This window comes from Mirounga angustirostris, unplaced genomic scaffold (assembly GCF_029215605.1).
Source record: "Mirounga angustirostris isolate CCGP_5_RB_7025 unplaced genomic scaffold, mMirAng1.0.hap1 SCAF_9, whole genome shotgun sequence".
NCBI classification, from domain to species: Eukaryota; Metazoa; Chordata; class Mammalia; order Carnivora; family Phocidae; genus Mirounga; species Mirounga angustirostris.
The window spans coordinates 68,607,563-68,624,464 of NW_026991717.1; the positions used below are offsets into that span (position 1 = coordinate 68,607,563).

Here is a 16,902-nt window from a genome sequence, read left to right on the forward strand (position 1 = left end):
TAGCTTCAGTGAGCCTTGGAAGCGTTAAAAACACCATTAAAACTCCCCTTTTTAAATGTTTAGGAGTCAAAATGGCAACAAGAAATGACCTAGTCAATTTTTGTGGCTATGAGCTGGTATGGTACACCTATGATCTCCTTTATTATACAGAATGACTCACTCAGGTCCCATGTTTGTTTGTTTTTTTAAATAACCATCATAATTCTTAAGTGCTCCTGGTCCCCATGTGTTTCTCTTGCTGGATTTTTAAATGTTAGTACATTGGTAGGAGAAAACAAAAAAACCCATCACTCTCCAGCCCCTCCCTGACTTGAAGCAGACATTCCTCTCTTCCCATTGTAATTCCAGCTCTTGTTAATTATGTGTATGTTGGGGTGCCTCGGTGGCTCAGTCCGGTAAGTGGCTGCCTTCGGCTCAGGTCATGATCCTAGGGTCCTGGGATCGAGTCCCACCTCCGGCTCCCTGCTAAGTGGAGAGCCTGCTTCTCCCTCTCCCTGTGCCTGCCACTCTGCCTACTTGTGCTCTCTATCTGTCAAATAAATAAAATCTTTAAAAAAAAATTATGTGTATCTTTCAGGAAGTCACGACCCCTTTGGCTCTCGTATGTAAAATGAGTATGATGAACTAAATGATTTCTAAAATGCTTGCAGCTGTCAGTTTTTAATGTTGTAAAATTTCAGATTCTATAGTTTAATCTCTTGCCTCTACTCCCCCGAGCCAAAGACCTTTACTAATATTTCCTGGAAAACAACATGAAATTCCTGAGTCACTGGTCCACATTTTGAGATTCCCCCTGCTTCATATCAAGCTTTAGCTCTCATTTGTGTTGGAAGAGCCCATCTCTCTCCCCACAGCTCCCAGCTATGTAGCAAGTAGAAGTCTAACACACTTGATATTAGAATAATCACCTCTCATTTCCCAGTACATCCTATTTCTATGGCCACAAAAATACAAGCCTTTCCTGCTTTTTAGTCTGTACAGCTTCCAATTTTCTGGACTATCAGCATAACTCCATGCAAGTGATGGTGACATGTCACAAAGGCCTATAAAATAAATACACAATGAACAAACCTATTGTCTAGACCGTGAAAGAAGACACTTGGGATCATTTATCTAGATACAGGACATTAAAGGAAAATCTATTCATAGCTAATACAGCCTGTTAGCTATGAATGGATAAGTTTTTTAAAGTATAGTAAGCCAATAAAATATTCGAAGATATTTATAGCTCTCCCTTGCTGGTGAGGCAAGGATGTCTGACTCACTAGGAAGAGTAGCCAAGGGCTCTATCCTTTATAACCAAGGGAACCCAAATTAGAAACAAACCAGAGGGGCTCCTGGGTGGCTCAGTCGTTAAGCGTCTGCCTTCGGCTAGGGTCATGATCCCAGGGTCCTGGGATCGAGCCCCGCATCAGGCTCCCTGCTCGGCGGGAGGCCTGCTTCTCCCTCTCCCACTCCCCCTGCTTGTGTTCCCTCTCTCGCTGTCTCTCTCTCTTTCAAATAAATAAGTAAAATCTTAAAAAAAAAAAAAAAAAAGAAAAGAAAACAAACAAACAAACCAGAAAGGAGGAGGATCTTTATTAAGTTGAAGGATGGGTTATTTCCCTATCTGAACCAAAATATTCTAAAGAGGGATGTTCCTGAGCTACTCTAAGGTTCTGAGTGGGGTGTGAGTAAGCCCCAAGAAATGCCGCATGTGGCGACAGCTTGCTCACTCCCAATACCCATGATGTCATGCTAGGTTGGTTCTCTTTTCTACCAAAGCCACAGTGCTCACTCTCAGCAGGGCAGCCCATGAGCCATACCCCCAGCCCCAGGCTGGGTCTGAGCTGCAGCCAGTGGAAGGAAGAGCTTTTCCAGATGCATATTGGAAGAGAAACCAAAAAAGCATAGTTCACTTTGTTTCAGAAAAAATAAGTGCTTTTCTTCATTGTATTTTCTCCTTCCATGGGTAATTAAGTCACTGCCAGTTTCCCAAATAGTACCATTTTAATGTACAACACCATTTTAATGTAAAACTCACAATAATTAACTTCATTTCCTCTCAAGATGCTGAGGCACACACCATGATAATAGGTTTTTACATTTCCTAATAAATAATTAGATGTTTCAGGTTCTCCTTCATAATATAAAATAGGAGATGAACAGGAAAGGAAGCCCAGCTCTGGGCTGAGCTTCTGAATCAAAGGTTCATCTAAACTTGGGGAGGTGAGAGGTGGGGAGGAGGGGATAGGGAGGTAAGGGTAAGTCCAGGGATGGCAGTGGGGTAGGGGTAGGAGAGTCTGAAATGAATACAAAATTAACTGCAGTGTCTTCTTCCATACCTTTCTATCTTTGTTAGATTTTTAAAAGGAGCCTCGGAATATTCAGAATCACTAACCAGAGTGAAACAGAGGTAAGGTTCCCCTGGTATCAGCCAGCCAGCCAGCCAGCCAGCCAGTCAGTCCAAAATGTGGCCTTCACTCAGTCCAGCCCTGGCCTCGGAGCCGGTGTTCCTTGAGCCACTAGATTCTTAGGAATGCATCTGATTTTTAGGAAAAATGAATCATGAGCTAAAAATTCCTATCATGTTTTTTTTTTTAAAGATAACATGCCTAGGAATATATTTAGAAAAAATTCAGGCAATATTTTTTACTGAGTCAAAAAAGAAAATCTGAATAGTTTTGGAAGATATGTTCTTGAATAGAAATACTAAGCATTTTCAAGATCTCAATTCTCATTTCTACCTTCATATTAATTCATAAAATAATGCAATTGCAGTAAAAATACTAAACAGATCCTTTTGAAACCAAGGTAAACTAAGGTTTTCTGGAAGAATAAGCAATCCAAAACATTTTTTTTTTAAATTGCATAAAAACTTGAACAGATCCTGAGATGTGTTTTAATGCTGAAATAATTAAGACATCCATACAAAGTATCACAGAAGGCCCGAAACATTCCCAAGCTTAGCATAGACAGTAACTATGCTAGAAGCCTGCTGTAAAGTTAGCACCTTGAGGGGAAAAAAGTGGTCTTAGATTTCTACCTCAAGCTATGCACCAAAATCAATTTTTGATATAAAATGGAAGGAAAGAAGGAAAAGTTAGAAAAAAAAATCACTTAAGCAATTTGAAAATATAGGTGATCTGAGCAGGAGAGGGCTTCTTAAGCCAAAAAAGAAAAGTTATACATTAAAATGAAAATAGATTTGACTATACAAATATTTAAAATGTTTTCACACTGGACAAGACAAGTAAAATTAAAAATAAATAATAAAGACAGAAACTTTTTCATTGTTTTAAAAGTACTGTTTTCAGGGCACCTGGGTGGCTCAGTTGGTTAAGCATCTGCCTTCAGCTCAGGTCTTGATCCCAGGGTCCTGGGACTGAGCCCCATGTGGGGCTCCCTGCTCAGTGGGGAGCCTGCTTCTCCCTCCCCTCCTCCCCCGCCCCGGCTTGTGCTCTCTCTCGCTTTCTCTCAAATAAATGAATAAAAATCTTAAAAAGTACTGTTTTCATACTGAATATATTTACATAAAAAATTAACTTTGGTAATTAATGTACATTGAAAACATTAAGGCATATACCCTTTCATTTAGCAATTCTACCACAAGAAATTTATCCTAATGAAACATTTATGAACAAAGATATTTACAGAAGTGTTGCTTCCATTTTTACATTATTTTTAATACCTTGAAAAACTAAATCTCTATAAATATAATCATGGTTAAAATGTAGTCAAAAAATAGAGTCACATTTTCAAGTGTGAAAAGCAGCCTATACAAGATGATCAAAAAGTTTTTAAGTGGGCGCCTGGGTGGCTCAGTCAGTTAAGCATCTGCCTTCAGCTCAGGTCATAATCCCGGGGTCCTGGGATCGAGTCCCGCATCGGGCTCCCTGCTCAGCGGGGGGCCTGCTTCTCCCTCTCCCTCTGCCTGCCACTCTGTCTACTTGTGCTCTCTCTGTCAAATAAATAAATAAAATCTAAAAAAAAAAAATTAAAAACAAAGTTTTTAAGTGTTCAATTTACATAGGCCTTTCATAATTCAAAATGTTGGCAATGATTTCCCTATGAAACAGAATTACAGAAAGTTTCTTTTGCATTGTGGTATTTCTGGTTATTTCCAAAATTCATTATTTTATTTTGTAATATAGGGGAACATTTAATACTTAGATCAGTAAATAAACTGAGATCAGTAAATAAACTCTCTACATTAAGGTGACGAAGGTATTCACAGAGCAAGTCTCTGAAGGATGGCCATCATATTTTCTATGAATCGATTAAAGCAAAAGACATAATCCTCCCACAGGTTAAAAAACAGGATTTTTTCTTCATGACATTGTATTAGAACCCTGTGTGGTCAGGTGTGATGGAGATAAATGTGTGCCAATTCTCCATGCCGACTGAGAGATTGAGGAACCTCTCTAACCTGGAGTCTTCTGGGAGTGTAACTGTGCTGGGTATCCTGTATTTGCTGCTCCAGATCCACACTTCCCCTTTTGGTGCCCTATTCTGGACCCTTTTGCCCTAAAGGAATGGCATAAAGTGGCTCCCAGTCCTCGGACTTGTCTTTGGATTTGGCCAATGGCAGTGATGGGGAAGACAAGACAAAGAAGAGAGTTGGGCTCTTTATTTCCCAGTTCCTTTCCTGACTTGACAGGAAGTCAAGGATTTGTGAATCCACAAATCCAAGGCTCTGTGGATCGGCTTCATCCCTCTCCTGAGGGCCACAACTCCTGTTAGGCAGCCCACACCATACCACTCAGCCTCCCTCTGAAATTCTGGGTTTCCCCAGTGGCTTCTCCTACCCTTGCCCCTTCAAGTCTAGGGCTTTAAACCCTTCTGTTAGTAGCACCAGATGTTGCTCCATCTCTTAGTGCTTTCCCTAAGCCCTGCCCACAACTTTGTAAAGAGTTCTAATAAACTCTCAATCAAATCATCCAGTTTGAGTTGGTCACCTGATTCTTGAAAGCACCCTGGTTGATATATTAATATATGTAATTATCAAAAAAAATAAGGCTAAGTGCATTTATTCTTCAAAAACCAAAATGGAAACAAAAGTGACATAATATGGCTTAGATAAATTTTTTCATGCTTGAGATAAAAATAAGTTCAACCCTGTGTTAATGGTATGATTCAATGATTCTATGATACCAGGGTCCTTGTGCTTTCCAGTTTTGTGTTGTTTTGCAAGTTACTAACCCTTATATCACCTCGCCATGTACAGAACAGCATATTAGAAGAGAAATAGCAGAGAGAGAACACTGGTTATCTATTTCTCATAACACGAATTGCTTTGGCCACATCAAATACAAAGGTAGACATTTTTCTGAGGTACCCCCTTGTATGTTTCACGACACACCTTTTCACTTTGCTCTGATTGAGTTTTACTTTGCCCCAAGCTTCAAAAGCTAATCAAGTTTACTGCATCCTGATGTTTCTGGTCTTGCAGCACAATAAAGTAGCATGGACTCAGTTGATTAACCATTTAAGTTGATTAACCATTTAAGGATATGAGGAGCTCACTGAAAGAGATTTCTCCTTGAGAGAGCTTGTTTGGAGGTTCTAGCAGGGGAGCGCAGCTACTCGTATACCCTTGACCGAAGAACGGTCCTCCTCTATCGGGGAAGGTCGTCCTCTTCGACCGAGCGCGCAGCTTCGGGAGGGACGCACATGGAGCGGTGAGGGAGGAAGGGGACACCCGCCTAGCCAGGCAGATCAGCCGAATCAACCCTGGCGATCAATGGGGTGACAGATGTCGCAGCCAGATCGCCCTCACATCCAAGAGATTTCTCCTTAAAAAAACAAGACCATCCCACAAGGTTGTTTCAAGAGCCAACTCTTACACCCAAAGAAGGAAAGACAATTCTGAGAAGAATATGGGGTCTGTCCATCAGATTGTCCCAATCCCATTTCCCAGGACTGGGGGGAGAGGTTTTCAGTCCAAATTATTGTGAGGCATCCCAAACACAAAACAGGATTGCATAGATAACAGTGTAAGAAAGCACAGCACAAGAGATGGGAGAAAGTAGTGCACTCTCATTTGAGGAAAGAATTTCAGGCTCAGTGAATTAATACTGAGGCCCCTCACTGAGTAAAAGAGATCAACTTCAGCACCAGTGACAAGTCCCCTGCACGATAGCTCTGAAGGGGGCTGGTAATTCTCTTAGCTGGCACATCACCAAAGTTCCAAGAGCTCATATATTGACAGTGGAAGTGCCCTTGATGGTGATCACAGTGTGATCATTGGAAGCTCTCAGGGGCCAGAGGCTTTACCCACCAAGGGTGGTAGTTACAGTGTCAGCAGCTACAGATGATGCTGATGGCTCTGGAAGTGGCAGAGAGAGCCTCCTTAGCAGTGGGTGCCAGCAACAGCAGTCAGCTACACTCATATGACTAAGAGAACTCCGGAAGTCATAGTTTAGAGGGACAGGTTCTCTGATATCAGCTTTCTTTTTATCCGTGAACAAAAGGTGAGTTTATAGTATTAGGTGATCTCTTAAGCCCTCAGGAAAAAAAATCATTGAATGACAAACTGTGTTATAAAGGAAAATCCAAACAGTGGCAAGTCTGAAGTGGCTGAGGGCAGCACAAGGACAATGGCGAATGCATGATGACAAACACGATCTCGCTCCCAGCTCTGCCAAGGACTGGGCTTAAATGTTGATAGCACAGAATTCCAACAACACACTTGAAATAGGAACACTAGATTCTTGTATACCCCAGGAAAAATAAAGAGAATCAGGGCACCTGGGTGGCTCAGTCATTAAGCGTCTGCCTTCGGGTCGGGTCATGATCCCAGGGTCCTGGGGTCGAGCCCCGCATTGGGCTCCCTGCTCAGCAGGAGGCCTGCTTTTCCCTCTCCCACTCTTCCTGCTTGTGTTCCCTCTCTCGCTGTGTCTCTCTCTCTGTCAAATAAATAAATAAAATCCTTAAAAAAAAATAAAGAGCATTGAAGATATAAAGGCATAAGCCTTCAAACCCCTTGAAATACGTTGAATCTAATTTCGCTGTTTCTGTGCTCTCTGCAGAGTAGCAGATTTTGTATGTCTCCCTAAAGGCAGGGAAACCAATGGAAATACCATAAAATGCTTTAAATAATAAACCAACAGTTTTCTCAACAACAGTTGAAGAAAATCACAAGGAAAGTGTTAACTTCCTTAAAATTAGCAATAAATGACAAGGCAACCCTATGCTGATATGAAGTAATGGGGTAATAAAAAGTTTACTGCAGGTGCAGGGGTATCTTACTCTTATCTGATACCCACCAAAAGGACATCAGCAGAGTAAGGAGCTCCTAGAAGGCTCTCAGGAAGCTGAGCACCAGCCCGGGGAGCATGGTAAGGAGCACAGCCACGGTGGGAACTGGTTGGGGACTTGGATGTCTTCTTCAGACCACAGCCAGCCCTCTCAGTCACTGTGCTATCACAGCTCATCCCGCAGCACTATCATTATCTGTCCTGCCCTCCCCCATCTCATTCAAGACCTTAGAAAGCTCTGAGAATACAGATCATGACAAGCCAAGACTGGGAAAGCCACCAATGAGGTCAACTACGGTGTTCCTCTGAGCTTCTGGAATAAGGAATTTTTGCAGAGGTATAAATGCCCCCCAAATATTACTTGAAGTGGATTGAAAAACCATTTATGACATTGAGTCGTAACTTCTCTAACTTCTCTACTTAGCAAATTACATCCTTACAAGGAAGACTGCCGCAATCTACTCGTAGGAACAGGACTTAGGTCACCAATATAAACTAGGAATAAGAAACTCATAGAATTTGGTTTTGCATTAAAGCAAACTTCAGTACTTTTAAGTGTTCAAACTGTGCCCGATCATGAGAAAGAATTTGGTAGATGGTTCAATGATTGTAACAACAAGCACTCCAATTTTGGAAAAATCGACTGTAGGTAAGAAGACTGGAACAGCTATATATTGTTTTTCACTAAGGCCAAGATACTTTTCATTCTAAAAGTCAAGCACTGCAGAAAACAAATGCTATGAAGTAATCAATGTCTTGGGATAGTCAGAAGTCTGCAATTGCATAAATCAAGGCTAAAAGCCATCAGGTTGTAGAACTGAAGATTCACTGCCAACTCAAAACGCATCTGTGTTCTCAATCACTGAAGTAACTTATGATACTGCAGAAAAACCATGTACTACTAACCCACCCCAAATTTGATCCATTTCTGTCTATCAGTGAATAGGAACGGAAAGCATTTTTCTCTAAATGGATAGACTGATCCTCATATACACACATACCCTAAGACAACCAGAAAAATATAAGTCTGCATAGGTAATCTTGAAATATCAGGAAGAAGACAAAGAGGTTTCACCAGAGATGCATAAACACATATATTCATTTAAGACACACCATCCTCTAATTCTTATTTTTTTATTTCGTGTGAACCTGTCAGGTAGAGTAAAAATATCTAAATGCCCATTCCATTTTAATATATTCAAGCAAAGCTCCTGGGAAGGTTTCCAGAGAGTTAGATTGCTTTAAAATTGGCCCATGCATTAAATAAAGCTTTGTCTCACAAAAGGGAACGAGTAACTGATACAGTCTCTGTACATTCACTCCACACAAGGTTCCTGTAGCTGAAAAGCATTCTCAAAGACAAACAACAAATCAGATTGCAGCTCTGGAGACTCATACGCCACCTCTTCAAGCAACCCTACCGGCTCGCAACATTATGAGGGCCCACCACCTGCTTCCTGAGGAATGTGTAATCTACCCGCTCTGTTAGTTCCCCAAAGGTTCTCCTACTTTCCACACTGGCCGCCCTTCATTCATTCCATGGCCTTCACCTTTCATCTCTAAGAAATGCATTAATGACAATTGTGCAAATGTTCCCTTGAACAGCACAACCAAAAAACAAAAAGCGTTCAGCCTTACATTTTGCAGAGAAACAAAAACTCAAATTCTGGGAGGACTGAACTGGCACCAAAAGCCATGGCAGCAAAGGCTTCGTTCCACGGGTACCTGGCTTCTTTTCACATTACCTGCTTCGGTGTACTTCAATCCCACTTTTTCTTCTGCGTCTTTTGTCTTCGGGGGTGGCCAGACAGCTTGGAGTCTGCCCGGAGTCCTATCGTCCTGCTCAGTGGGGCTGTGGTCGGGCTGCTGAAAAGCAGGTAAAGAAAAGAATACGTTACATGAAATGTGGCCAGAGCGAATTAACCCCTGAAAACATGCTACCTCTAACTCCAAAATTAATGTTAATGGCCAGTTGCACATTGCGCTCATTCACTATAATTGAAATGTCTCACTACAGAGTGACCCTTTTCCAGAAAGGTAAAGTGATCAGTAAGGGTGGAAAAAACAACAAAACAAAACAAAACAAAACAAAACAAAACAAAACAAAAAAAACCCCTCAAGGCCAAGTATGATACAACCATTAATAGATGATGTTTATCATATAACTATTTTTTTTGAAATCACAAACTTTGAGCTGAAGATGCAGATATAAATGCACTGTAATCAGGTACATTTATAGGAATGATGATACGTGGGTCCCAAACAACTCCAGGGTACTTTATAATATAAAGACTAGTTTTGCATTTTCCATGAACACCAGCTGTAGGTCAAGATACATTTCTCTAAGCACTCGACACTGTTGATTTCAATTCGTTTTTCTTTCCTTTAAATAAATGACATAGCCTTCATATTTAAGCCACTTTTATAGGGGTTGATTTTTACAACTAGGAGAATGCCGTATTGTGTTTAATTTTCAACTACATCCTAGGAATGTTTCCAAAAGATTTTTAAATTTTTAACACCTTAACTGATCAACTATATAAGAGGGAATGATAATTACAGGCTGAGTAGATACTAAAATTCTATTGTTCTGAACATTTAAGATCTACTGGACAGGTGTTTGCTAGTCTTTATAAATTACCTGAATTAATTTTCCTAACAGTAACACTAATTCACTAATTAGATGGTTATCATGTGCTAACTTCACTTACTCTTCACAACTACCGTGTAAGGTAAGGGTTATTTTCTTCATCTTGTGGATGAAGGGATGGAGGCTCTGAGGTGATCAAGGTCACCCAGCCAGTAAATGGCAGAGTTAGAATTTAAACCAGGCCTCAATCTAAACCCAGCGATCAGGATGCCTTGTAATGAACACGGAACATTTTAATCATATCACAAACACATATATCGCCAAACGGCAGACTTTCAAAGTTAAAATAGAATTTTTGCAGAGGTATAATTAAGAGGTGAGGAAATGTGGGTTCTATCTCCCTATTGCATTGCTTCTGTGTGCTGTTTAGTTTTTTATAAGAACATGTACTCTTGGGGCACCTGGGTGGCTTAGTCATTTAAGAGGCTGCCTTCGGCTCAGGTCATGATCCCAGAGTCCTGGGATTGAGCCCCACATCAGGCTCCCTGCTTCTCCCTCTCCACCGCTGTGTTCTCTCATGTTCTCTCTCTCTCTCAAATAAATAAATAAATTCTTAAAAAAGAAAAGAACATCTACTATTAATGTTTAAACTCAGAGTGACAGTTTTCCCTTTCTGCCCTCACATCTTTATGTATATCCCTCTTACGACACTCCAGAAAAATATAAGGAAGACAGAAATCGCTAGTTTAACTCCATACTCCTTGCGAGGACGATTTGATCATAATCCTCTTTCACCTAGAAGAGACTCACTAACAATAGGTAACTGGGATTCACTTCGACAGGAAACCTGAAAAAGAAATACAGCAGCATTGCATCTTACGACAAAACCCCAAACCCAATTCTACATACGCTTTTGGAATCAGAGGAGCCATCCCCTGGCCTTGACCTTGATCTTTCAAACACAGCTCTTAGGGACTCCTTCTCATGCTTCATCTTACGCTTGAGAGCTTCCAGCTCAGAGGTGTCAGCTGTGGTCCCCTTTTTGGGGGGGCGAACGAATATGGCTTTAAAGGCCTCGAGGGCTGTCTCTGGAGGCTTTGGCTTGACCTCTCCACCCCGGGTCTGGGCTCCACTGGGGCCGCTCTGGCTCTCCTGGGCAGCACTGCAGCCCATCTCCTCCTTCCTGGGCTGCTCAGGGTCTTCTGCCTTCACTTCCGCTTTGGGCATGTCAAGGATGAACAGCTGAGAGAGCTGCTCCAGGAGAGTGGGAGTGGCCTTCGGGTCAGTTGTCTTCTCCCCAGTCTTCACTGTCTGAGGCCCTGCCTGCGCTAAGGACTTCTGAACAGGCTGTGTCAATTTGAGCAAAGCCAGGTCGCCATCTTTTGGTTTAATTTCAGTGATGGTCTTCCCTCCCTCACCTGTAGCCCCCTTCTTGAGCACACGAAGCCCGCTAAAAAAGGCTGGAAGCTGCAATGACTTCTCTCCAGGGACTTCTTTTTTAGACGAGGCATTCTCAGTGACACCGACTCTCAAGTTCTGGTCTGTTACCACGGGGAGGACTGGGGAACTTTCTTCTGCAGCTTGTCCTTGGGTGGGGCTGTGCTCTGTCTGAAGGCTACCATCACCAAGTTGCGGTTTGCTACTTATCTCAGATGGAGTCCTCTGAGGACCTTCTGCACAGACCTCTGCATCATCCCTTTCCCCAGTGGTGCTATTTTCCCTACAGTCACGTGGCTTTTCTTTGGGATCCTGAGATGGCTCAGTTAAAACACTGGGGGACTGTGGGCGGCTGGTGTTGCTTCCCTCTTCTGGCTGCTGGCCACCATCATCAGAGTCGGAATCACTGGTGGTGTTCACAAGGGTCCCACGGACCAAAATGACATCGTCTCTGTCCACACTCTGAGTTCTGAGTGGGAGCAGCTCTTGCCCAGGGAGAGAAATCCCTGAACCTGCTATTCCTTGATTTCCCTCTGACTCCGGCTCCACCCCTGCAGTCTTGCCATCATTTCCAAGGTCAGGTAGAACCCGTGCCTCTGCCGCCTGGCAATCCGAGCCCTGGCTGGGATCATCCCGCTGAGGTACGGGATCCACAACTAAACTGTGGAATGCCTTCAGTACCGCGTCTTTCTCATCAGGCTTCACAGAGTCCCACTTACTTGTAAACCCAAACAAAGTTTTCATAGAGAACTTGCTCAGGATCGACTGAGCCACTTCAAGTCTGGCTTCAGGTTTTTCTGGTTCCGAGACATCATCACTGCCATTCAGAGAGTCTCCAGCGTCCTCCATGTCTTGGCAATGCCCTCGGTGCAGGTTCTGACTTCTGTCACTTTTCCCTGCTCCCTCAGTTTATCCACACCATCGGCTCTGAACTTACAGGACAGGGAGCAACAGGACCCGGCAGCCTGACTCAGCCGCAGAGCAAGCACACTTGGTCTCTTTCAGGTCACTTACTGGGCCCTCCTTCCGGGGTGTGGGCGAGGATGGTAAGCCCCGGGGCCAGCGGTGAGTTAAGTCCGCGGAGCTTTATGCCCAGACGCCGCTGAGGCTGCACACCTTACTACACACGAACTGGGGAGGCTGCTCCTCTGGGACTTCGGTATTTATTCCCGTGGACAAAAGGGTTTTTGTCGGAGGGAAAGTCAGCCTGCCCCCAGTCATCCCGGCCCAGGACTTCGCTGTGAGCTCCGCCCCAGTGCCTCCCGGTAGCTTTCAACTTCCTCATTGGTGAGCAAGGGAGGCTCCAGAGCGTGCTGAGCCGGCAAGCAGATCCTGACAGCCCTTGACCCCCACCCCCCCCCCTTCGCCCAGCAGCCCAAGAAATTCAAAAGTGAATCAGCAGAAATGGACTGAAACGCTTTTGAGGAGCTCCCTTTTGCCATCTAAATTTTGGTCGGCAGCCTGGACGCCATCCAAGCCAAAAAACCTAGCAGCACACACAGATCAACAGTCACTTACAAAACCCAAAGCAAAGAAAAGCAAGTAAAGAAACAGATGATTTCAAAATGCCCAGAACTCTCAAAAGCAGTAATTTACTGCTCTTGAAGCTTCTTTTTTTTTTTTTTTAATGCTTTCTTCCGCTTCCCTGCAGGTCTCATCTGGAATGCAGATTTTAGCTGCCGGGCCAGGGGGTGAGGGGGAACCAACAGGACTGGTTTCAGATTACTGCTGTTTTAGCTCTGCCCTGGTGTCTCACTGTTCTACAAACAGGTACTGAGGCTAGCACGCCCACCACGCCCAGTGTCCACCAGCCTTAGGCCGGCAGAATAAACAGCCCCGGCCCAGCAGGAATGATTACCCTCCACACGCTCTGTGCCAACCTCAGGCTTCTGCTCAGCAGCTCTAACTTCCTGGTTTCCTTAGGAATCCTGGTGGCCGAAGGGCACCCCTCTCTGCTTCAGCGATCCAACCAACTAAGTGAAACCTGGCTTGCTACAAGGTAACACACAACCTGCCTTGTTAGGCAAAGCGATTCAGCAAAGGTCCCCAAGGAGCCACATTCCCCTAAAGAGCAAGACATCTGAAAGGTCTCTGTCAGTCAGGTTTCTATCACAGACCCAATTTGCCTAAAACAAGAACAGGACGGACGAAATCACCACCAAACATCAGCTCAAGGTAGTTTCCAACACTCTGATTATATGCTGGGAACCTGGCAACCAAGGATGTGGAAAAATTATAGCTCTGTTTCCTAGCTGCATAGTTAGCTGCCTCTTGGGACAGCTTCCTGTCCTACCTGAAGGTCTCAGTGTTTTTCAAATCCTGTCCAGTCAGCAGGCATTTAGCAAGCACCCGCGATGGACAAGTTACTGCGCTGGATCAGGACAGTCAAACTGGCTTAAAAGTAATCACCGGCGCTCTGAGTGAAGCTGCAAGAAGATGGAGCCCAAGTGTTAAACACAAACAGCAATTTATTCTGCAAAAGAGAAGCTGTAGCCACAAGCAAAACAACAATCTTAGTTGGTCTGCATCAGGGAACGGCTGTGAATATCACACTGATGACTTGAATCATGTTCCCCCAAAAGTATTAATACTGAGAAATTCTGATTGCAACACATTTCTAGCAATGCATTCAAAAGGAACCCTCACACACAAAAGAGTACATATTATAATATCCCACCAACCCCTAGGGGGAAGTTAAGAGGTCACTTCCGGTCCCTGATTTGACCTTGTGTCTAAATGGAGACTTTCCCACTTGCTCCTGAGGCTCGTGGGTTTGGGATTACTAATTAGGGCACGCTTAATCAAAAGGCCATGATGACACACAGAAAAGTTTATCGGCACCATTTAAGTCTCAGAACAGTTTCCTGTCCAGAGGAAATGCCCATCGATAAAAATCAGACTTCTTCTGCTTCTTCAAGTCTGAGGAAGAAAGGAATCACCACACCAGATCGTAAGATCTGTCTTCTTAAGCCCTACACAGAGCATCCAACACAGGAGTGTGAGGAAGAGATGTGACACCTATTTTGTGTCATCCTTTTTAACTGAAAGGCTCCATTTTCTCAGACCTAACAAATTATTGATTTCCAGAATAAGTTTCTGAGCTGGCTTGTGTACTATTTCCAGATAAGACACAGAGTCCTCTAGACTGAAACACAGTAAGAGGCTCTCCCCATACAATTCTCCTCCATTTATGAAACATAATCCTATTACAAAGATGTATACATCCAACCATCGTTTTTACACACCAACTATGTATAAGGCTCTGGGGATATAAAGATGAAGAAAACTCCAGCCCTCTATGTTCGTGAAACATGAAGTTTAAGAGGGGATATCAGCCAAGAAAGAGGCGACACTTTGTTCTTACACTGTAAGTACTTCATACTCTAAACTCAGTCAGAATAGCAATAGGTGGACCCTAAAACAATTCTGAATGAAAGCAAGGAGAGACTATCTAAATAAGATGAGTAAGAAAGAACATCATGGTAATTCAAATAGATCTTTGAATATAGACTCTCTCACACTATGAGAAATGTTACTATTGCTGGTCATTTAAGGAATTGAAAAATGTTTGACCATAATGTTCAAATAAGAAGCCTGCAAATGTTTTAAATCACTTTACTTGATTTTTCATCATGACAAGTGTACTCTTTAATCCCCATCCACTGTTTCCCCCATCCTCCCACCCATCTCCCTTCTGGTTACCAACAGTTTATTGTCTATAGTTCAGAGGCTGTTTCTTAGTTTATGTTTCTCTCTCTCTGTGTCTCTCTCTTTCCTTTGCTCATTTGTTTTGTTTCTTAAATTCCATATGAGGGAAATCATATGGTATTTGTCTTTCTCTAACAGACTTATTTTGTTTAGCATTGTACTTTCTAGCTCTATTCATGTTGTTGCAAATGACAAAATTTCATGCTTTTCTATGGCTGAAATATACATATAACAGAATATTTATATTTACATATGTATACACCATATATATGGTATATATACAACAAAATATATATTTTATATATATATCTATACCATGTATATTAATAGATTAAAAAAAGTGGTATATCTATGCCCCTAACATAGGATCAGCCAATTATATAAGCCAATTAATAACAAAAGCAAAGAAACACATCGACAACAATACATAGGGGACTTTAACACCCCCCTCACTGAAATGGACAGATCATCTAAGCAAACGATCAACAAGGAAATAAAGACTTTAAATAACACACTGGACCAGATGGACTTCACAGACATATTCAGAACATTGCATCCCAAAGCAACGGAATACACATTCTTCTCTAGTGCCCATGGAACATTCTCCAGAATCGATCACATCCTAGGTCACAAATCAGGTACCAAAAGATTGGGATCATTCCCTGCATATTTTCAGACCACAATGCTTTGAAACTAGAACTCAATCACAAGAGGAAAGTCAGAAAGAACTCAAATACATGGGGGCTAAAGAGCATCCTACTAAAGAATGAATGGGTCAACCAGGAAATTAAAGAAGAATTTAAAAAATTCATGGAAACAAAATGAACACACAGCTGTTCAAAATCTTTGGGATGCAGCAAAGGCAGTCCTAAGAGGAAAGTATATAGCAATACAAGCCTTTCTCAAGAAACAAGAAAGGTCTCAAATACACAACCTAACCCTTCACCTAAAGGAGCTGGAGAAAGAACAGCAAATAAAGCCTAAACCCAGCAGGAGAAGAGAAATAATAAAGATCAGAGCAGAAATCAATGAAATAGAAACCAAAAGAACAGTAGAACAGATCAACAAACTAGGAGCTGGTTCTTTGAAAGAATTAACAAGATTGAGAAACCCCTGGCCAGACTTATCAAAAAGAAAAGAGAAATGACCCAAATAAATAAAATCATGCATGAAAGAGGAGAGATCACAACCAACACCAAAGAAATACAAACAATTATAAGAACATATTATGAGCAACTCTATGCCAGCAAGTTAGATAATTGGAAGAAATGGATGCATTCCTAGAGATGTATCAACTACCAAAACTGAACCAGGAAGAAATAGAAAACCTGAACAGACCTATAACCACTAAGGAAATTGAAGCACTCATCAAAAATCTCCCAACAAACAAAAGCCCAGGGCCAGATGGCTTCCCAGGGGAATTCTACCAAACATTAAAAGAAGAATTAATACCTATTCTTCTGAAACTGTTCCAAAAAATAGAAATGGAAGGAAAACTTCCAAACTCGTTTTATGAGGCCAGCATTACCTTGATCCCAAAATCAGACAAAGACCCCATCAAAAAGGAGAATTACAGACCAATATCCTTGATGAACATGGATGCAAAAATTCTCACCAAAATACTAGCCAGTAGGATCCAAGAGTACATTAAAAGGATTATTCACCATGACCAAGTGGAATTTATCCTTGGGCTGCAAGGTTGGTTCAACATCCACAAATCAATCAATGTGATACAATACATTAATAAAAGAAAGAACAAGAACCCTATGATCCTCTCAATAAATGCAGAAAAAGCATTTGACAAAGTACAGCATCCTTTCTTGATCAAAAATCTAGGGATAGAGGGTACATACCTCAATATCATAAAAGCCATCTATGAAAAACCCACAGTGAATATCATTCTCCATGAGGAAAAACTGAGACCTTTCC

At 42.3% G+C, this 16,902-nt stretch overlaps 1 protein-coding gene across 2 annotated transcripts in view; it reads right to left on the reverse strand.

Moving 5' to 3' along the window:
* The window catches only part of FMN1 (formin 1), a 310,736-nt gene extending 298,228 nt beyond the window's left edge, over positions 1 to 12,508 (reverse strand). Inside the window, exons 1-2 of one of the 2 annotated variants that reach the window (XM_045900408.3) lie at positions 10,738 to 12,508; positions 8,984 to 9,101 (exon numbers count right to left, since the gene is read on the reverse strand). In XM_045900408.3, the coding sequence (XP_045756364.1) occupies positions 8,984 to 9,101; positions 10,738 to 12,114 (1,495 nt within the window). In that variant the 5' untranslated portion in view covers positions 12,115 to 12,508. Of the gene's footprint in view, positions 1 to 8,983; positions 9,105 to 10,737 lie in introns of both variants that reach the window. The other variant, XM_064570714.1, reaches the window with a different exon arrangement.
* Positions 12,509 to 16,902: the final 4,394 nt, after the last annotated feature.